The sequence below is a fragment of the Gracilinanus agilis genome, chromosome 3, assembly GCF_016433145.1.
Source record: "Gracilinanus agilis isolate LMUSP501 chromosome 3, AgileGrace, whole genome shotgun sequence".
Lineage (NCBI taxonomy): Eukaryota > Metazoa > Chordata > Mammalia > Didelphimorphia > Didelphidae > Gracilinanus > Gracilinanus agilis.
Genome location: NC_058132.1, coordinates 600,130,124 through 600,149,858, shown reverse-complemented (window position 1 = coordinate 600,149,858; position 19,735 = coordinate 600,130,124). Strand labels below are relative to the sequence as shown.

Here is a 19,735-nt window from a genome sequence, read left to right as displayed (position 1 = left end):
TCTCAGTGATGGATGGGTCCTTGAAATACCCGCCTCTCCGCAGCTCTCCCAGGTTTCCGCCATTCCTCCCGAGGCCTGTGGCTGCCACTTTTAACAGGGAAAGCAGGGAAAGCGTAAGGAGGCCTGGCAGGCCCATTCGGTCTGGCGTGCGGTGGGTGCTGGAGATAAGAAGCGGCCGTCTTTCTCTGACCGAGGGGGCCCTTCGTTGGGGTCTTTTCCTCTTTTTTCTTACGTTGCTAAAATAAGAGCAGATTTGCAGCCCTGCAGAGAGCTCAGCCCCACAGGAGAGGGATCCGTAGCAGAGCCCCACGTGACCTGGGCGGGAAGCTGGAGGGGAGGAGCGGCTCTGTGCGTGCGTGCGTGCACGGGTGTGCCCTTACGTGTGCAAGGTCCAGCGGTGGTGCCTAGTGTCTAGCCCTGGGACATTCCGCTTAGTGTGTCTAACGAGGTGATTTACTTTTCAGCGACCGCTTCTGCTCCGACTTTAACTGGTTAAAAAGCATTTTAATGTAGTAACTCCTGTTTTCATGGCCTGATCAGACATATTGTACCTTCCTTTCCCCTCTGATTGGCCTGAAGTGATTTCCTCAGCAAGAAGAACCTAATCTGTACCTGCGGCAGAAAGGATGGTTCCAGTTCATGGATAATTTTATAGCCAAGAAGACTTGGCGGGACTGAGAGGGGAAAAATGAGGCAGCTGCAGAAGTCCTTTGTGGGAGGCTGTGCTGATGGTGGGGGGCCCCTACACGGCCGCGGTCATGGGGTTCTTCTGCCGGGGGTCCTGGGCCCGATAGGGGTACTGTTCGGGGCTGTTGGCCCGCTGAGCTGTCGTGCCTAGCTCGTGATAGGCCGGCACTCGGGGGTGCTGAGGTGGTGACGGCGGGACGTCGTGTCGGTAGGGTCCTTTGTGGTGTGAGGCCAGAGGGGCTGGGTAGTACTGAGGATAGCGCAGCTCCGGTGCCCTCGCCTCCTGGGCCCGGGGATAGCTTCCTTTGGGAGGATGGAGGGGCTGCACCCCTGGGTAATAAGGAAGTTCCCTTTCCTTGTAAATCAGCCGAGGTCCCGTTAGGTAATCTGTTGGGTCTGTAGGTCCTCTCCTAAAGAGAAAACATGGACATTCATTAGAAAATCCACCCTGGTTGGGGGTGGAGGGCAAGAACTCTTTGAGGGGCTGGAGATGGTCCATGTCCCAGAGACCCAGCCCTCCCCATCTGAGCTCAAATTCGGACTGGGTTCTCGATTACTAAAGCCATCTCAGGCAAGTCCCTCAGCCTCACTAGGTCTCAGTTTCCTCATCTGTAAATGGAGGTAGTTATGCTTCTTTTTGTTTCCTGGACCTCTCCAGAAGTTTGCTGAAGGCCATGCACTTCTCAGAAGAGTGTGTAAAAATGCATAAAAGGCCCAAGATCACAAGGGAAATTAATTATATTGAAGTAGAGATATAATGATTTTTCCCACCCAAGTTTATAAACTCCTTGAAATCGGTCAATTCATTTTTTGGGGTCTCCTAAATTCCATGATGATGATAATAGCTGACCTTTGTGTAGCAGTTTAACATTTTGTGATGCCTTTGTAGTTGTATGTTATTGTGGTTCGGTTGTTTCTTGGCAGTAGCACTGGAGAGGTTTGACGTTTCCTTTTCAGCTCATTTTACAGATGAGGAAACTGAGGCCAACAGGGTTCAGTGACTTGCCCAGGGTCACAGAGCTAAGGAAGTGTCTGAGGCCACATTTGAACCCAGGTCCTCCTGACTCCAGGACTGGTGCTTTATCCACTGTGGCACCCAGCTGCCCCCTATTTAGTGCATTATTAAACCAGTGGCTGCCTGGGAAGAAGCACACCAACCCTAGGTTGGGGGGGGAGGGGGAGGGATGGGGAAGGGTGTGTGTGTGTGTGTGGGGAGAATGTGCAGACCAGCAAAAGGCTGGAGGGCAAGAGAGAAGCGGACACACATGCGCTCCTTCCTCCTCCTTTGCTACCCATCTTTCTCCTATTCCATTTGCGGTAACAGGAGCAAAAAGTCTTTAAACAATGTGCAGATGACTGCATCTTATCTAGCCCGGGGATAAACAGATGAGTTCAGTTTGCAGCTTTGCCAATCTCATAAAGCTTCTGTGCGCAGAGATTCACACCTCCCTGCTCCTTCCCACCTGCCACTCTCCCCTCCCTCCCCTCCTCTTTGTAAGAAAACAAAAACAGCAACTTCAACACATCATGCTGACAAGCTCTCTGAACTTCAGCTCTAAAAAAGGCTGGTGCTCCTGAAAGGCAAGGCCAGGATGGAAGAAGACAGTAGCAGTGGTGAATTCAGCCAGCTGCCAGACACGGGGGGAGAAACCGCCCAGAATGCGTGGAGGCTGATGGTAGAATGGCCCTCCGAGTTTCCAGAATCAAGGAGGACTGGACAAGCGGCATGTGAGCCCGGAAAGCACTCCACAACTGTCCTGGGGAAGTCCTTCCTCTCTTCCCACGCCTTCACTCTACCAGGCATCATCATGAGGGATGCTCCTGCCATGTCCCATTTAATTTGGGACACTTGTCAGCAAACCAAAGTAAACTGGTTTATATTCATTAAACATTTGGTTCAGGGCTGTCATTTCAGTCACGCAGACAACTCCTGGGGTGGGAACTGCCTCCACCAATGCAGCCTGGCAAGTCATCTCTAAAACATGGTGGTAGGGCATTGCCTCGGGGCACTGAGCACTTCAGTGATTGGCCTAATGTCTCACAACTAGGATTTCAGAGGTTCCTGGGTTAAAGCTGAAAAGGACCTTAAAAGGCATTGACTTTAACACCTTCACTTTTACTTATGGAGAAATTAAGCATGAAGAGGATAAATGACTTGCCTAGGGTCACACAGGTTGGAGAGGGTTTGGAATTCTGATCATCCTGACTTCAAAAGGCATTCTAACCACCATACTACTTTGCCCAAATCTAGGCATTCTTGACTTTAAGCCTGGTCCTTTACATACCAGGCAATATGGCCACTCCTATATTAAATATAACAGGTATTACTCTAGTGAAATCTTTGTGTTGGTTTATTTTTAAATGCCTATGAAAAATGGTAATAGTAAATAGCTCAACAGTTTGCAAAGTGCTTTATGAATACTGCCTCAGTTTAGCCTTACAACAGTTTATCCTAGCTATTATCATTGCCATTTTACAGGTGGGAAAAATGAACCAGACCGAGATTAAGTGACATGGCTCCAGGGTCACATGGTTAGTAATGGTCTGAGGCTGGGTTTGTATTTGGGTCTTCCTTACTCCGGGTCCAGAGCTCTATCTAGCAGTCATCTAGCTGACATTTATATAGCACTTTACAAAGCATCTTATCTGCATTACCTTATTTGATCTTTCTAAACCCTGTGAAGTAGGGTACAGAAGTCATATGATCAGTACCAGACCACTGAGAAAACAGGCTTAGCTTAGTGAGCAGAAGGTGACTTGTCCAAAGTTTTGTAGCAGCTAAGTGGCAAACTCAGGACTTGAACCCAGGACTTCAATCTCCAAATGCAGCATTCTTGCCACAACATATTTATCTATCCATCTATTTATCTAGCCATCTCTACATATCATAAGTGTCTTTCTATCCCTTCATTTATTTATCAATCCAGCTCTATATATCATCAATAGCTATCTATCCAGCCATCCATTTATCAATCCAATTCTACATATCATCAATATCTATTCACCCATTTATATCAATCTCTCTCTACATATAATCAGTGTCTATCTATCCATCAGTCCATCTCTACATATCATCAATGTCTGTCCATCCATCCATCCTTCCATTTCTCTATCAATATATCTCTACATATCATCAGTGTCTATTTATCCATCCAGCCATCTATCAATCCATCTCTACATATCATCAATGCCTATCTATCTATATCTTCATGTCACCATCCATATTTATCACTTGTCCATCTCTATCATCAGTGTCTATCATCTATCCCCTATCCATATCACCAATGTTTGTCATCTACCTATATCTATATACCATCTATCCATATCCATCCATTTATCACACAAATCATAAGTAAATGAGACTAGATTTGAACTTGGGACTTTCTAACTTTCTAACTAACACAAATAACCATTGATTGCCTATTTGCCAGCAGAGGTATAAGGCACTGAATAGAGATAACTGCAATATAAATATTTCGCTATATGGTGGTAAGTGTCCTCTATTTGCTCATCTGCAAAATGAGAGAGTTATAAAGCTTCTAGATCTAAATCTATGAGATTATAATTCATCAAGAAAGTTTTAGGTTAGTGGATTTTTAGAATAAAATCTTATTCTTACAAAATTTATTCTAAGAATCTACTTGACTGAAACTTTCTTGATGGATTACATTAAACAGTGACAACAAAATCATACATTCTAACAAGACTTCTTACCATTAGAGTAGAGTGATTTCAGGGGTGTCATGAACTTCAAAGGGAAAAATAATCTCTATTTTTATTTATCTTTTAATAAAAATGGGCATTTCTTTACATTATAAACTTAAAGAATTATTCCAAATAGGGGCCCACAAAGTTTCACTATACTGCCAAAGGTGCCCATGACATAAACAAGGAGAAGAACTTCTTCATTTAGAGGACTACAAAACAAAATGCTGTGTGACATCTGAGGGGAAAGGTTGTGACTGCCAGAAAAGGTCACCTAAAGGAGCTGTCATTTCAGTTAAGTTTTATTCCCTAATACTACGGGCATCCTACCTCCCTTGGCATACAAGGCTCAAATATCTCATCTGCTGGTCTGAGGGAAACGGGATTGCTATTTCATCTCTTTTCTGCTCGAAAGCTCTTTTACTTGAGAATGTTTTCAGTATCCGTGACATCTTTCATCTTAGAATTTGAGTCTTTCCTTTACTGGCTCCAATTTTTCTTTTTGTCCATGCTAGAGATTTCCAAAACACTTAGAAAAAAATAAGGCCTTAACCTGTGTTTCCTCCCTAACTCCCCTGAAGAGCTTTCTCTGCATGAAGTGAAACATGTGGTTTTCCTGCACTCGCTTTAAGCCCACGGGGTAAATCACTGACATACGCAACTCACAAACATTATCTGCCTCAAAATGAACATACAACCAACCCTCCCTCTGGAGTCTCTTAGTGTGAATGTTTCCTGTTTAAAATGGAAAGAGAGAAAGGAGGAATTCCAGGCCTTGGACTTTTAGGGTCCTGTTCTCTCCCTCGAGACTCTTCTCTGTTAAAACAGCACATTATAAAAGACAGGCACTCCAGGTTGTTTTTTTGGTGAGACAAGCCAGACGAAGTGCTGAAGGGGCGGAAGCCACCCTCCGAGATACAATCAGAACTCTTACTGCAGGCGCTGAAGACAATTGGTATCTCTTCTCACACACCTCATTGTTGAGACAAGGTCCAACTTTCACAGAAGGGAAAAGTGAGGTTTCCTTTTTCTATGGGCAGACAGGGCAGAGCCCAAGATGATTTCATGATCCCATTCCTAGTTTCCTTTGAGGGGAAACTTTATGACTGGAACTTGTGCTTACATGTGGCAGAAACCAAGAGTGAGGTGGCTGTTCTTTGTCAAGAACAAAAATAATGGAAACCACATTATTCTGTAAAATCCATCATAACAGTTATCTTTTGGGGAGAGAAGAAAAACAATATGTTGGCTTGTGAAAACACACAAGTTAATGTATCAAAGAGTGTGAGAGATACCGAATATTTCTCCTTTTGGGGTCTCTGATTTTCACAGTACCTTTTTTCTTGGGAACTTCCAAAAGACATTTTTCTTTAACTTACCAGATACTTTTTTTTTTTTCGAAGTGAAAGAAACTCTGAAGTGTTTGGCCACATTATTGTTTTTTTGAAAAAATAATTTCTATTGATCTATGTGGCTTTTTATCATCTGTATTTCCCACTGTGTTTTTAAAATTTTTATTTTAATTATCATGGGAAACACACTTTCATATTGGTCATTGTAAGAAATACACTGACATGAAAGATAGTATACTTGGATCTGCATCCATCTGACTCCAAAATTTCTTTCTGTGGCGGTGGATAGCATTCCCTGTCTCCACTATATTTTCAATAATGTGTGAAGAGAGAAAAAAGTTTCATAAAGCTAAGCAATACATATCTTTTTAAAAGTCTGCATTATAGTCTCTATCATATCTATGGTCCGTACTTCTGTAAAAGGCACTGAGGGAGGAGCTGGTCATCTTAGAACTCTTTATTTAGGGTCAAATTTGATTATTATATTTTAATTGCATTTAGTTTTGACTGTTTTTTGTTTGTTGATTTTCCTGGTCCTCCTTCACTTTGTATTGTGATGTTCATATAAGACTTTCCATGTTTCTCTGTATATATCATGCTCAGAGTTTCTTATGATGCAATAATTAAAATTACATCACATTCACATAGCATAATTGGCTTGGGCATTCCCCCAAATCAACATATATTTACTTTGTTTTCAGTTCTTTATTATCACAAATGATGCTGATAATACTCATATTTTGGTGTATATAGGGCCTTTTTTGTCACTGATCACCTTGGAGTATTCTGTATTTGTATTCTTAATCTTTTCTTTTAAGAGCAATGTTTAAGCATAAAAAGAATAAAGAAAATTCTGCCCTTAATAATTATAAGACTGCCAAAAGATAAAGAAAGGAGAAGGGGGTGAAAAAGTGATAGATCTGCTCACTTGACCTTTCCTTTCAATGGTTTCTGTATTAGTCTGGAACCTTACATTTGTGGATAAGCATAAAAACCAACACCATTCTGGAACATCATAAATACTAATCATGGAGACTGCTACATTCACTGTACCTACAGTGAGAAATCCAGGGGCAACCTCCTTTGGAGATTTTGATTAAAACAACAATCCAAATAGGGAATGCATCACTATTTTAAGACATCTCATTTTTCATGTGGCATTATGATTGAGTTCTATTTGTGCATGCTATTATTTTTTCAAAATAGTAAAAAAACACCCTTTCCATTTAAAATCTCACAAGGAGATCATGTATGAAAAGAGAAAAAAAGTTTGTTTTCTTGAAAATAGCATGCCCAGGACTTAACCCCTTTCTGATAGATAGGAGGGTCAATCACTCAATCAACAAGCATTTTAAAAGCGCTAATTGTATAAAGTTACTAAGGATAGAAAGGCAAAAATGGAACAGTTCTTGCCTTCAAGGACTATACCTCTTATAAGATGAACAACATGTGCACATAAAAAAGAAATTTAAAAAAAACAGGCAAAGTAAAAGCAAGGTAATTTGGGGTTGGAAGAGAAGCTGTAGCAACTAGGGGAACCAGACAAGAACTCATTTAGGAGGTTGGCCTCAGTGTGAGCTCTGAAGAAAGGAGGCATTATAAGAAGCAAGGGGAAAGAGAGGGTGGATTTCAGACCTTGAGAAGAGCCTGGACCAAATGATGGATACGGGAGAAACAGCAAGTAGACCCATTTGGCCAAACTGTAAAGTCACTGAGAAGAGTAAGGAGTGATAAGTCAAGGAAGGCAGGCTAAAGTCAGATTGTGACATTTAAATGACCAAAAGGAGAGTTTGGATTTGATCCTAGAGGCTACAGGGAGCCACTGGCATTTACTGAGGCAAGGGAGCCATATACTCAGATTCATGCTTTATTGAATATCATTTTGGCAGCCATGTGGAGGATGAGCTGGAGAGAGAAGAGACTAGATGGAGAGAAACCACACAGGAAACTTTTGCAATAGTCAGGAAAAGAGGTGATGAATCCCTGAACAAGACTGGTGCCTGTATGAGTGCAAAGAAAAGGAAAGATGAGAGAGATGTTATGGAAATAGACTCAATCGTTATAGATATAGGTAATGGGGAAGAGTAAAGAGTTGTGGATTATCCAGGGTTTAGGAATTTGGGTAACTGGAAGGATGGCGATGTATTTGACATAAATAGGGAAGTTAGGATGAAAACTGTATTTGGGGGTAGGTGGGCAGATAAGTATTTTTTACTGTCTTTGGCATGCTGAATTTGAGGTGTCTACTAGACATTTGGTTGGAAATGTCCTCTAGTCAGTCAACGATCATTTACTAAGAGAGAGAGGTGAGGGAGGAGTGGACATCAGGGATGGAGTACAAAGGCCAGGAGAATGGAGATGGAATGATGTATATATATATATATATATATATATATATGAAACAGCAAGTAGGCCAATGACTGGGACCAAAAAGTAAGGGAGGGAGTAAAGGGGTAATAAGTCTGGAAAGGTAGTTTGGAGCCAGACTCTAAAAGGCCTTAAATGACAAAAAGAGGAGTTTGTATTTCACCTCAGAGGCACTTGGGATCCACTTCTCTGGGCCTTGCTGACCTCCTTTCTAAAAGGAGGGGGTTGGATCCCATGGATGTTTGTGACAAGGCAGGGACATACTCAAAATTATGCTTGGGGTACTGTGTGGCAGATGAATTATAGAGGAGAGACAAGATGAAAAGAGCCCAAATATGATCTTTTAAGTCTATGATCACTGACATTCTAAGAGGCACTTGGGAAAAATGGTGCCAGACTGATTGTACAGATTAATCGGAATGAGCTGGATATAATGTTATCAGTTACAGAATAGCTGTAGCCATTCACGAATATAATTTTATGATGATACTGTATTACCTTTTTCATCGTTTTTGTGGCAAGTGTGGTCATTTAACTTAGGTTTAGCAAATACGGCGTAAAAGACAAGAATCTTGCAAGTTCTAACAGAAGGCTTCCATGTTGACAATTGGGTGCTGGTGTCGAGTTCCAAATTCAGAGACTCAAGAAGTCTCTCTAATTCTCCAAAGCCTTCAGGGATGGCTGGTGGCCCTAGATGCATCCTGGGTATCTCAATAACTTTCTCTTTTAAAGGGTCAGAGATGATCAATGATGAAGGGAAAAGAGACAGAGTGGAGGAAGTTGTTCAGAGAGAGTTAAAAGGTATTTTCCTTCCCAGCAAAAAGCATTAAAGTCATTACTTATAAAACTCTTCAGTGGCAGATTGGAGCTCTTCGGAGTCTTATAAAGCACTTTGTGTACACAGAAAGAAATGAGGCAAAAATCAAACAGACTCTTAACCCATGACCATTTTTTAAAAAATAAGATAAAAAATGGTGGGGAGGCACATAGCTTTTGAGAACCAAATCTGGAGCAGAGGTGGTGGGCAGCCAAAAGGCCTGAAACCATTAATGCCAGCTGTGTGAGGGGCTGCATCTTTCAACCAAGTTCACAACATCACATCCACCACCAATATACCACCCCTGGATTCTTTAGGGCTTGAGCTGGTATAAGTGCTTTCTATTCCCATTCTTTTCCAAACAATGCACAGCTAAAAAAATCAGATAATGTAAACTAATACAATCCCAGGCTCTCAAGTAGAACATACCATGGGCAGAGAGAGAGGGCTGTTTTTAGTTTGAGGACTGTGTTTGGAATTCCTACAGTGTCAGGTTTCCAGTTACCAGGCCTTTATCCCCTGGTCTAGGCACGAATGCGGTTGGCCAGGATTAGGAGAACACTCTGCAATGTATATTACATAGCTTCAACTTCTATAGACTTTACTGAACTATAAAATATAATGATCATTTGATGACCTGTGTTACAGAAAAGACTAGAAAAATTTCCAACTTTCACCACTCTGATTTCCTTTTGTATTATGAGGAGGGGGTCCTGGCAGTGGGTGGAAGATTTGAGTGGGGATAAAGTTCAGACGCAGATGTGACCATTTTCAGATATTCTTTCACAACATTTCTTTGGAATTTAAAAAACGGTGACAATTACAGAGCAATTGGAAGTGGGGTGTGTGTGAATCTATTTGAGGAGACAAGCTGCCAAATCCATATCACATTTTTGCTTCTGTTTTGGGGTTGCAACACCCCCAAATACACACCTAAGAGGACTGATATTGATTTTGTTATTAACAAATGGGGTTAGAGGGAAGAGAAATGCCAGTCCTGGACATCAGTTCGGCAGGTCACTAAGACTCTTTTATACTATTAGAGGGTGGGAGTATTTCCTAAAATCTCCTTTATATGGGAAAGAGGATTACAGGAAAGAGGTGTCATAGCATTTAATGACTCGGTTAATGCAAAGGAGAGATGTTGACTTTTCAAATATCCTGGGGTTTTAATGAGGAGGGCTATAAATGAAAAGGTACATGTCATTTGATAATTAGAAAAAAATTTTGACTGGGGGAGAGAACCCCTAGTGCTAGAACCTAATCATTTAAATTCTTGGTTATTTATTCCATGGTCACAGGAGAGTTCCTGGTTTATTTCCAAGGTTAGGTTTCAGAGGCTACCGTGGTTCACCATATTGAGGGTATGAGTTCTGATAGCATTGCTTCCTATTACTTCTTATTTTTCCTTATTCTTCACACAGCACAAGCATAAGATAGTTCTTTTTATCTAGAAATGAAGGGCTATTATTTTTATAGCACCCCCTACTTGGCCACTCTCAGGCTCACAACCTTTACACTCTGTAAATAGGTTATTCCAGGTGTGAGCCACTCAGTTTCTCCTTTTTACAAACTGTAAATACAACCAATCAAAACCCTCTGTACCTCATTGTCTCTATTACTATTCCTTCACATCCATTAATTTCATCAAATTAGTGGGTGGCTGGGCAATTGATCTACTCTGCTCCCACATAATTTCCCTCCTTGCAGTCACTTTTCCTGTCTTGGTAAATTCAAACTTTTGGCTTTTAAATTTTTTTTCTAGAAAAATGGATTAAAAATGCTTATGATAAGATGTCCACCTCTAACCCTTAAGTCTGTCAAATAATTTCTCAAATTGTATAATCAAATTTTTGTCGGACAAAATTGTCTTCAGTATTATATCATTACAATTCTTGTACCCTAAAGATAAGTAGCACAGTATGACTCTTAAATACTGCTGCCTTATAAGTACGGAAGAAAGAAAACCTTATACTTTAATAAGATATGGGAAGAATTTAATTATCAATCAATCCTTGCTGCTGTAATACTTGAATCAAAGACTCAAAGACAAATGTGAGCAATCTGAGTGAGCAGTGCAAGTATGTATGGCTAGATGATGAAATGAGGATTATGAAACACTTAGAACTTGATGTTGTGAGGTTACTTTAAACCCTGCAGGATATAGAATGTTTTTTGGTGACGAGTACAGCAATGCAGTGGAGTATTCTGCCAAATGTTCCACTCCAAAAGGGCAAAGTGTGGGAGGGGCAAGGTTTATTACTAAAAACAAGGCTAGAAGATTTCTTCCTCATAAACTAGTTTTACTCTAAAAAAAGGCAACTTGGAACTATGGGAGACATTGCCTTTGGAATCAGAGGAATTGGATTCCTATCCCTCCTCTGGGCAAACTATCTCTCTGGGTGTTAGTTTCCTCATCTATAAAATAAGGGGTTAGACTGGCTGGTCTCTGGATGTTTTAGTTCTAGCTCTATGCTTCTATTGTTGTTCAGTTGTTTTATTCCAATCTGACTCTTTATGATACCATTTGGGGTTTTCTTGGCCCCCAAAAACATTGAAATAGCTTGCCATTTCCTTCTCCAGTTCATTTTACAGATGAGGTAAAGGAGGCAAGCAGGGTTTAAGTGACTTGCCCAGGGTCAGACAGACACGAAGGTATCTGAGGCTAGATTTGAACTCAGGAAGATGAGTCTCCTTGATTCTAGGATTGGTGCTCTATCCACTGGATAACCTAGCTGCTTTGTAGCTGGATCCTACAAAGGCAATAACATTGTTCTTGAGATTTAATTGATCCTTCTGAGAGATGTACCACTATGGCACTCCCAGGGGTGAGAGAAGGAGGAAAGAAAGTGATATTTGCATTTATCAAGCACCACTATGTGCTTTATTAAAATGATCTTATTCGAGGAAGTTTTAACCAACTCAACCAACCTATTTGCTGTTACCCTGTCTATGCTTTGGTTAGGTTGTGCTGTCTCTGAGACTCTCCTTCTGTGCTGAGCCACAGGCCTGGAATCGGGCCTGCCCAGAACATGGGGGCTCTGTTGTTGTAGCTTCTGACTCATCTGAGTCTTTGTCTGCTTCAGGCTGGGCCATTTTCTGCCACATGCAAAAGAAAATGGTCTATGTTTGGATGTGATCACATCAAAACAAGAAATAAACTAATATGTGAAAAAGTTTTGTCCAAGTTGTAGCTCTGCCCTATGCAAGGCTCTGTGGCAGGTGCTGTGAGAAGATAAAAAGAGGATTCTGACTGTTCCTGCCTTCAAGGAACCTACAATTTAGTAGTAGGACAGATGACAGGGACACAAGGCAGACTGTGGTGTTGTGAGAGAGATGCTAACAGTGTCTGGCACACAGTAGGTGCTTAACAAATGCTTGTTGACTTAGTTGAAATTCACATAATTATGGATTGCAAAGCATTTCACCTATATTACCCCCTTGTTCTCCCAAAGTATTGTGGTTGTTTAGAGAAGGGAAGAATCAGATCTAATTAGATCAGAAACGGCTTCACCCGGGAAGCTAAAATTTGTGATGGGACTTGAAAGCAGTATCATCCTGGAAATCAGAAGAATTCAAATAAATCGAAGATTTTGAGCTAGAAGATCTCTCAGACATCAGAGATCAACCCTATCACTTTGTACATGAAGAAATTGAAGTCCAGAGAGCTTACATACCTTATCTAAGGTGACACAGGTGTAAGGGTCAGCCTTGATTAGAACCCAGATCCTCTGATTCCAGAATCATTAAGCTTTCTACCCGAACCTCGTTTGATACAAGATATTAAGAGAAAGAAGAAAGGAACACAACCATAAGCAGTCAAGTTTAGATTTTTCATTTGTAGACCTAAGTACAAGGGTCTGGCATTAAAAGGAATCAGCTCCCATGAAGTTGTACAGATATTCTGGAAATGTAAATATAGGAACCAAAGTGCTTCACTGTAGAAATCCAGTGTCCTGGCCACATTATAGTGATGGCTCACTATACACAATACTCTGTGGTCATAGCTTCCACAGGTGAATCTGAGGTTTTTAACTTTAATGAACACTATCGTATTTTATTATAACATTAATGTAAGAATACAAAAGACTTGGGGAGAAAAGAATGCCTTTTCAAATCCAGTTTAACAAGAGCACAAAATAGTCAATGCAACAAAAGGCTGGAAAGCTACACAGAGACCTAGGGTAGAGGGTCTGAAAGCTGGCTAAGGAGCAGTGACTATTTGTTGGCAATGGGAACCTACTCATCGGACCTGAGAAGAGAGGAGACACAACCCGATTTGTGCTTTAAGAAGGTTCCCCTTGAAAGGGAGCGATAGACTGGAAGAAAGGGAAATGAAGGGGGGAAGGTGACTTGCAACAAGCCAGGCAAAAAATAAGGAGGGCTTGAGCCATCCTGCTGGTCATGAGGATCCAAGACTTAGGCAAGATTAGGTTTAGCTGGGAAAACAGCCATCTCCAGCTGCTGTTTGGCCAAAGGCAATTTCCTGAGGGAGAGGGTGGACTAGAAGGAGAGAGTGGGGGAGAGGTAGTTTCATGAATGGGAACAACCCCATTTGGATGCAGGAAAGGGAACATCTGGCAAGTGAGACAGGAAGGTGGGTAGAAGCTGAGATGACCTCTTCTGTTGGCGCTTGGAGGGTACCTCTCTTCTGCACTTGTCAGATTCCATTTTACATTCTAGTTATTTATGCATATATTATTCATATAGCATTCTGCTCCACCAGACTGAACTCAAAGGCAAAGGCTGTGATTTCTTTAAATCTTCTTCATTGTATAGTAGATGATTAATAAATGTCTATTGAGTTGAATTTAAGAAGAGAAGGCAGAGAACAAGAGAATGAGAAAGAAGTCACTGGTTTGGGATGAACATGGGTGAATGATGATTAAAAAAGATGGCTGTAATAAACAGCAGAAGTTGGTGAGTGGGCTTGAGGAGGGTGAATGGTTTTGACTCTATGAAAGCAAATAAATATCGGAGGTATAATGGTATGACTTTGGGGAAACCATTGAAGACTTCTGAGTCTCAGCTTCCTCATCTAGGGCTTATTTGACATGTTCTGCATAGATCCCTATATATTTTGTTATTGTTGCTCAGTAGTTTCAGTTGTTTCCAACTCTTTGTGACCCCATTTGAGGTTTTCTTGGTAAAAATAGTGGACTGGTTTGCCATTTCCTTCACCAGCTTATGATTGTTATTTTTAGAGATAAGGAAACTGAGTCGAACAGTGTTAGTTAAGTGACTTGCCCAGGCGTCACACAGCTATCTGAGGCTGGATTTGAAATCAGGTCCTTTTGACTCCAGGGCTGGCACTCCATCCACTGCCTACATCTAAATTCTAAAAAAAATAAATTTTAATTTCCTTTTCATTTGCTATCTCATCTCCACTGGGGCTTGGTGCAGAGTAACAACAAAAATGGGGGGTGGGGGTGGAGAGCCATTCAGAATCTAAGAAATAAAAGGGATTTGAGGGAACTTTTTGTTTATACCTAGACAGAAATCTCTTCTACAACATTTCCCAAAAGTGGTTATCTGGAATTTCACTGAGGGCCTCAAGAGATAGGGGACTGACTACTTTCCAAAGCATTTCACTACATTTTGGACAAGTCTAATTATTCAAAGTGTTCCTTTCATCAAGCTGAAATCTGCCTATAACCAACTTTTGCCCATTTTTCCTAGTTCTGTGCTTTTGGAACAAAGGAGCTAATCAGAAAAAATCTAATCACTCTTTGACATGACATCCATTCAAATACTTAACAACATCTATCATGTCCTACTTAAGTCTTCTCTAGGTTAAATATCCTTCATTCTCTCTTCATAGGACATCATCTTTGAGGCTCCCCACAATTTCAGGACATTTCTCTGTTTATTCTCTAGTTTAGAGTCAAAGGAACATCATTCAGCATTAGAAGAGATCAAAGAGCCTGTTTAGTCCAGTTCCTTCCTTTTTACAGAAGAGAAAAATGAGGCCAACAAAGGTAAAGTGACTTGCCCAAGGTCACATAGGTTAAAAAGCAGCAGAGTTAAGATTTGACTTCAGGCCCTCCGACTCTAAATCCCATGATTGCATTGTACCATGCTGGTCAATGTCTTTCCTAAAATAATGTGGTGTGCCCAATAGAACACAGCAATTCAGGTAAGCTAGAATACCACAGGTCAGAGAGTGGCAAGACTATCACTTCTCTCAATCTGAATATTAAACTCATCTCAATTCAGTACAAAATCATTTATGCTTTAGAGGCTACTATGTCAGAACTGTTGACAATCCATTAAAATCTTCAGATCTTTTTCACATGAACTGTATATGCCTCCCTAATTGTGTGCTCTTAGTATATACCCTTGCCCCTATCTCAACCCTTTCCACTATGGCAGGGGTCAGCAATGTATGGCTCTCGAGCCATATCTGGCTCTTCTGAGGGCCAGATATGGCTCTTTCTGCAGGAGCCATAAAGTCAATTTTTTTTCAGGCGCTGTTACAGGAGTGGCACTGTGAGCACTGTACGGCTCTCATAAAATTACATTTTAAAAAATGTGGCGTTTATGGCTCTCATGGCCGAAAAGGTTGCCAACCTCTGCACTATGGCCTCAAAATTTCTAGAAATTATATCTTTCTAATTTTTGAGTTTTTATCAGTCTTTTATTTTTCTGCCTCCAAATATGTCCTTCTTTCTTCCCCACCCAGAGAACCATCCCTTATAACTAAGACTATAGAAGAATATCTTGTTATTTCTACTTAAAGGGAGTTTATTATAGCATGGTACCATAAAGGGTGTTTGTGTTGGTGTGTGTGTGTGTGCCTATATGGAGGGCATATAGGAAGAGGGGAATGATGATCATTAGATGCCACACTAAGATGGAGAGATCCGAGGACAAAACATGTCGGAACATCCTCAGGCAACACAGAAAGTAAGGGAGAATCAAGTTTCATCAGTAGAAAAATCAACTGCTTCCAGCCAGTTTCTCAAAAGAATATAGCAACTGCCTTGGAACACGCTGCATGAAAGACTTAAGTACAATTTAACTGTACAAACATCTGGCCAGCTGCCTCAGACTTTGAAGCAATTTCAGGCACAACTGCAGTGTCTTCAAATGAAAGTGAGTCACAATTTCTAAACAGAGATGAATTTCATTCCATGTGATCATTTATATTTCAAGTACAATTCACAAGCTTTCAAAGCCAATCTTGGGCAACTGGATTAGTCTTAGAAATTTGTTTGTGAATAAAAATAAGAACTAGTAAAGGCCTGGGTAAAATTTGCTCTTAAATTTCCTGGTCTAAATCTATCTACATTTCACAAGGTTAACAGACTAGGATATGTATAAAGTTTTTCCACCATGGGACTAGGCTTCCTGTAATTTAAATGGAGGCAGTTCAGGGAAGATGTGAGGAACAGCTTTGGAGTGCTCGGGTTGGGTGTCTCCCAGTCCAGAAAGTCAAGCTTACCTTGGTAAGAAGAAAGGCAAAAGGCAAAGAAAGGAAATCAGAAGTGAATGTCAGGCAGAAGGACTGGAAGGTTTTCTAGTCTTAGAAACTCCTGACAAAATATGACTCTCATTTCTCACTGTGTCTGGTCAGTGTCCCTCTTGTCTGGGAGTTCATAGTTCTTTAACCAATATTCACTTAAGAAACATTTGCCAATCACCTATTACTGCTAGGTGTTAGAGATACAAAGAAAAAAAAGTCTCTTCCCTTCAAAGAGCTTCCATTCTACTGGGGCAGCTAGGCAGTACCAAAGTGCAGATAGCACTGAGGTCTAGGGTCAGGAAGACTGAGTTCAAATATGACCTCATACACTTACTAAGCTGTGTGATCTTGGGCAAATCAATTAACCTCTATTTGTCTCAGTTTTGTCCTTTATAAAGGGGATAAAAATAGCATCTATCTCCCAAGGAATATTGTAAGCATCAAATGAGACCATAATCATAAGGCACATAGCACAGTGTCTGACACACAGAAGGAACTAGTTAACGTTAGCTATTATACAATTGTTATTATTATGCTATATTATATAAATGTTATTATTTCTAATATATAATTCCTGAACTGGATTCATAAAATTTTAAAATAAGTCCTTAAAACATTCAAATATTATGCTCTAAGTATATTTGTTTCCCCATATAACCCTCAAGCATGCTGTGACAAGTCCTAGATTTTAAGAGAGATTTAAGAAATGACGTCATCTCCTTGACAAATCTTACTCCGAGGCTTCATCATGGCATGGAGATGGAACTAGGGGGCTCGAGACTACTTCAGTTAGGGCAACTAATCTGGAATGGCTTCAAGTATAGCCTTGGCCTAGACTGTACCCATTGTCAGAGGGATAGCTAAGAGTGGTGAGGCTTTTCACCAGAAGAATCTGGGGAAGATTAAGGTAAGACATGACATGGATAGATTGTACAGAGCAATACTGGAATAAATGAGTTCCCATATACCAACTAAACCATGGTTGGTTCCATGAAAATAAATACACGAAGTTCTCTCTGCCCCTCTCCATTAATTTTGAGATAGAATCTAAGGTCCTTGTGATTCTTTTAACAAAAGCACTGAAGAAAATTAGGCACAGCCTTCACATTCTTTCTCCCTTAAGTAAGTTCCAAAGCTGCAGGCTGAAGCTGAGCTGGTCCCGCACAATGGCAGTGCCATTTGCCTAATACAGTTTTCTCGGCTATCAGTATCTAACTCATTATTCTGCCAAGCACTTTTGCGATATCATCAGCATTGAAAGATTCTACATAATATCAAATTCTATTCGGCTTTCATTTTTTAGACGAAATGGATTTAAAGCACAAAGGTTACTGAACTGTATTGTTGCTCTGATTTTCAACAAATAATAAAAGTTATTAAAGAAGTCTTAGGTAATAATGACTTCTGCTGAGCTTCTCACCATTCTGCCTTGGTCTCTTAATGCTCTAGCTAATCATTACATGGCTAGTAAAAACGGGTTATTAATGCCATTACAAGCCTTTTATTTTCAAATCATCTTTCACTGAAATTAAAATATCCTTTGTCATCCTTCCCTTTGGTGTGATGTGACTTTTCTGTCTACCCTGCCTGTCACACACTCCCATTCTGGGCTTTGTTGCCTGGTGGAGTCATGCTCCAGCAAATAAAGGATTGGAAGGAAAACTGATGTGACTGTGTATTTCCCCACCCCCAACTCTGTAAAATTTTAAAATAGTCAAATATCTAATACAGCAACTCACAGTAATGTGTCTTTCAAGACTCTCTCCACAGCTGTCCATTGCCTTTTTTTTCCTTTGAGTAAACTAGTGCTCAGGTCCAGAGACCAGTAGCTGCTGCTGTTTCTTTCTTTTTTTTTTGGGGGGGGGGGAAGCTTTTATCGGGAACTTCTTTAAATGTTATTTTATCCTACATTTGTTCTCTAACTCACTGATTTATTGATTTGTTCCTTGAACAATTCAAAGAAAACTGTACATTTATCCTCACAGTCTGCTGCTTTGATTTCAGTGGGATTTGGTCCTGCTATGAAATGGACCAATATTAAGTGTATTTGTTTCCTTTCATACTGAGCTGTCCGCATGCAGCAGAGCAACCAGGGGAGTTTCAAGCTGGTCATGAAGCTATGGTTTTAATAATTTATACAAAGCTCATAAGAGAGCAGCAAATGTTTACAAATATGTGTGGGACGATATAAGGTCATTAATTAAAAGTAAATGCTGAAGTGATTGAAAACTAAAGCTCCATTTTCAAATATAACATTTATTTACCATTTGCCAACGTGGCACATCCTTTCAGAAACAGGAGAAAGATAGAGTCCCTAATGCTAACATTTCCCATGATTAGACCATAAGTCTCCCAAGGATTTCATCATAATATTTTCACAGTGGATTCCATTTACCCTTATATCATTCCTCTTAAGTTAGGGTGGTGTTCAAAGGACCACAGAATTGGATAAGAAACATTCAGTAATCACCTATTACTGCTAGGTGTTGGGGATACAAAGAAAAAAAGTCTCCTCCCTTCAAAGAACTTCCATTCTACTGGGGCAGCTGGTTGGTACCAATGTGGTCAAAAGACACATAGATTGCTTGAGAGTCTTCTAATTGCCATAGGCATTATTTACATTATTTACAAGGACAAAATCAGACTTTTTGCATATATGTTTCATATATATATATTCTGTATTTTTTTTAGCACACATGAATATTTTGAGAATGTGTTAAAGTATATGAGCCCATCTTGATAACTGAAAGGAAAATTTCTACAAAGATCAGGACTGCAGCATTGCTGGGCTGAGGCTGTGTATGCTCCAATTAAAGTGGGTTCTGATCCAGACCCTCACAATCTCTCCTAGAAACTACAGACATCTGTATAGATAGGAAAACCAGTTTGGTCCTGACATTTAACAAGATAATACCTCCCTACATAACAGCAAAAGCCTTTCTCTCTCCAAGGTTCCTTTTCTCTTCTGGCCTTCTCTCCCTCTGATTTACCTTTCTACTAGATCCACTTTATGAGTATTCTCTATAATTAACCATTATCAGGTTATTAAGCAGTTTGATGAGGTGTGAACTATTTAATTGTTTTCTTTATTTACAATGCACTTACCAGTCCTCAAAATAGCAAAGGGGAATTTTCTACTTAGTTAATTAGATTAAGGTTTCTAAACAAAGTTTAGGAACTCAAATTCTGCTGAATTACTGGCAAGTCTAGAAAATGAAGGGTAAAAACCACCAGGAAGTTTTAGAGGCTGTCAAAAGTAGAGTGCCACTATATGGAATTATTGCTATTGTTTTTTAAAAAGAAAACTTGATGTGTTCCTAACAGCCCGATGGAAGTTGACAA

The 19,735-nt window shown here is 40.4% G+C and overlaps 1 protein-coding gene across 1 annotated transcript in view; it reads right to left on the bottom strand.

Moving 5' to 3' along the window:
* Positions 1 to 496: 496 nt before the first annotated feature.
* Positions 497 to 19,735, bottom strand: part of PARD3B (par-3 family cell polarity regulator beta) — a 1,311,536-nt gene continuing 1,292,297 nt past the window's right edge. Inside the window, exon 22 of the mRNA XM_044669413.1 lies at positions 497 to 1,097. Within this exon, the coding sequence (XP_044525348.1) occupies positions 743 to 1,097 (355 nt within the window). The 3' untranslated portion in view covers positions 497 to 742. The remainder of the gene's footprint in view (positions 1,098 to 19,735) is intronic.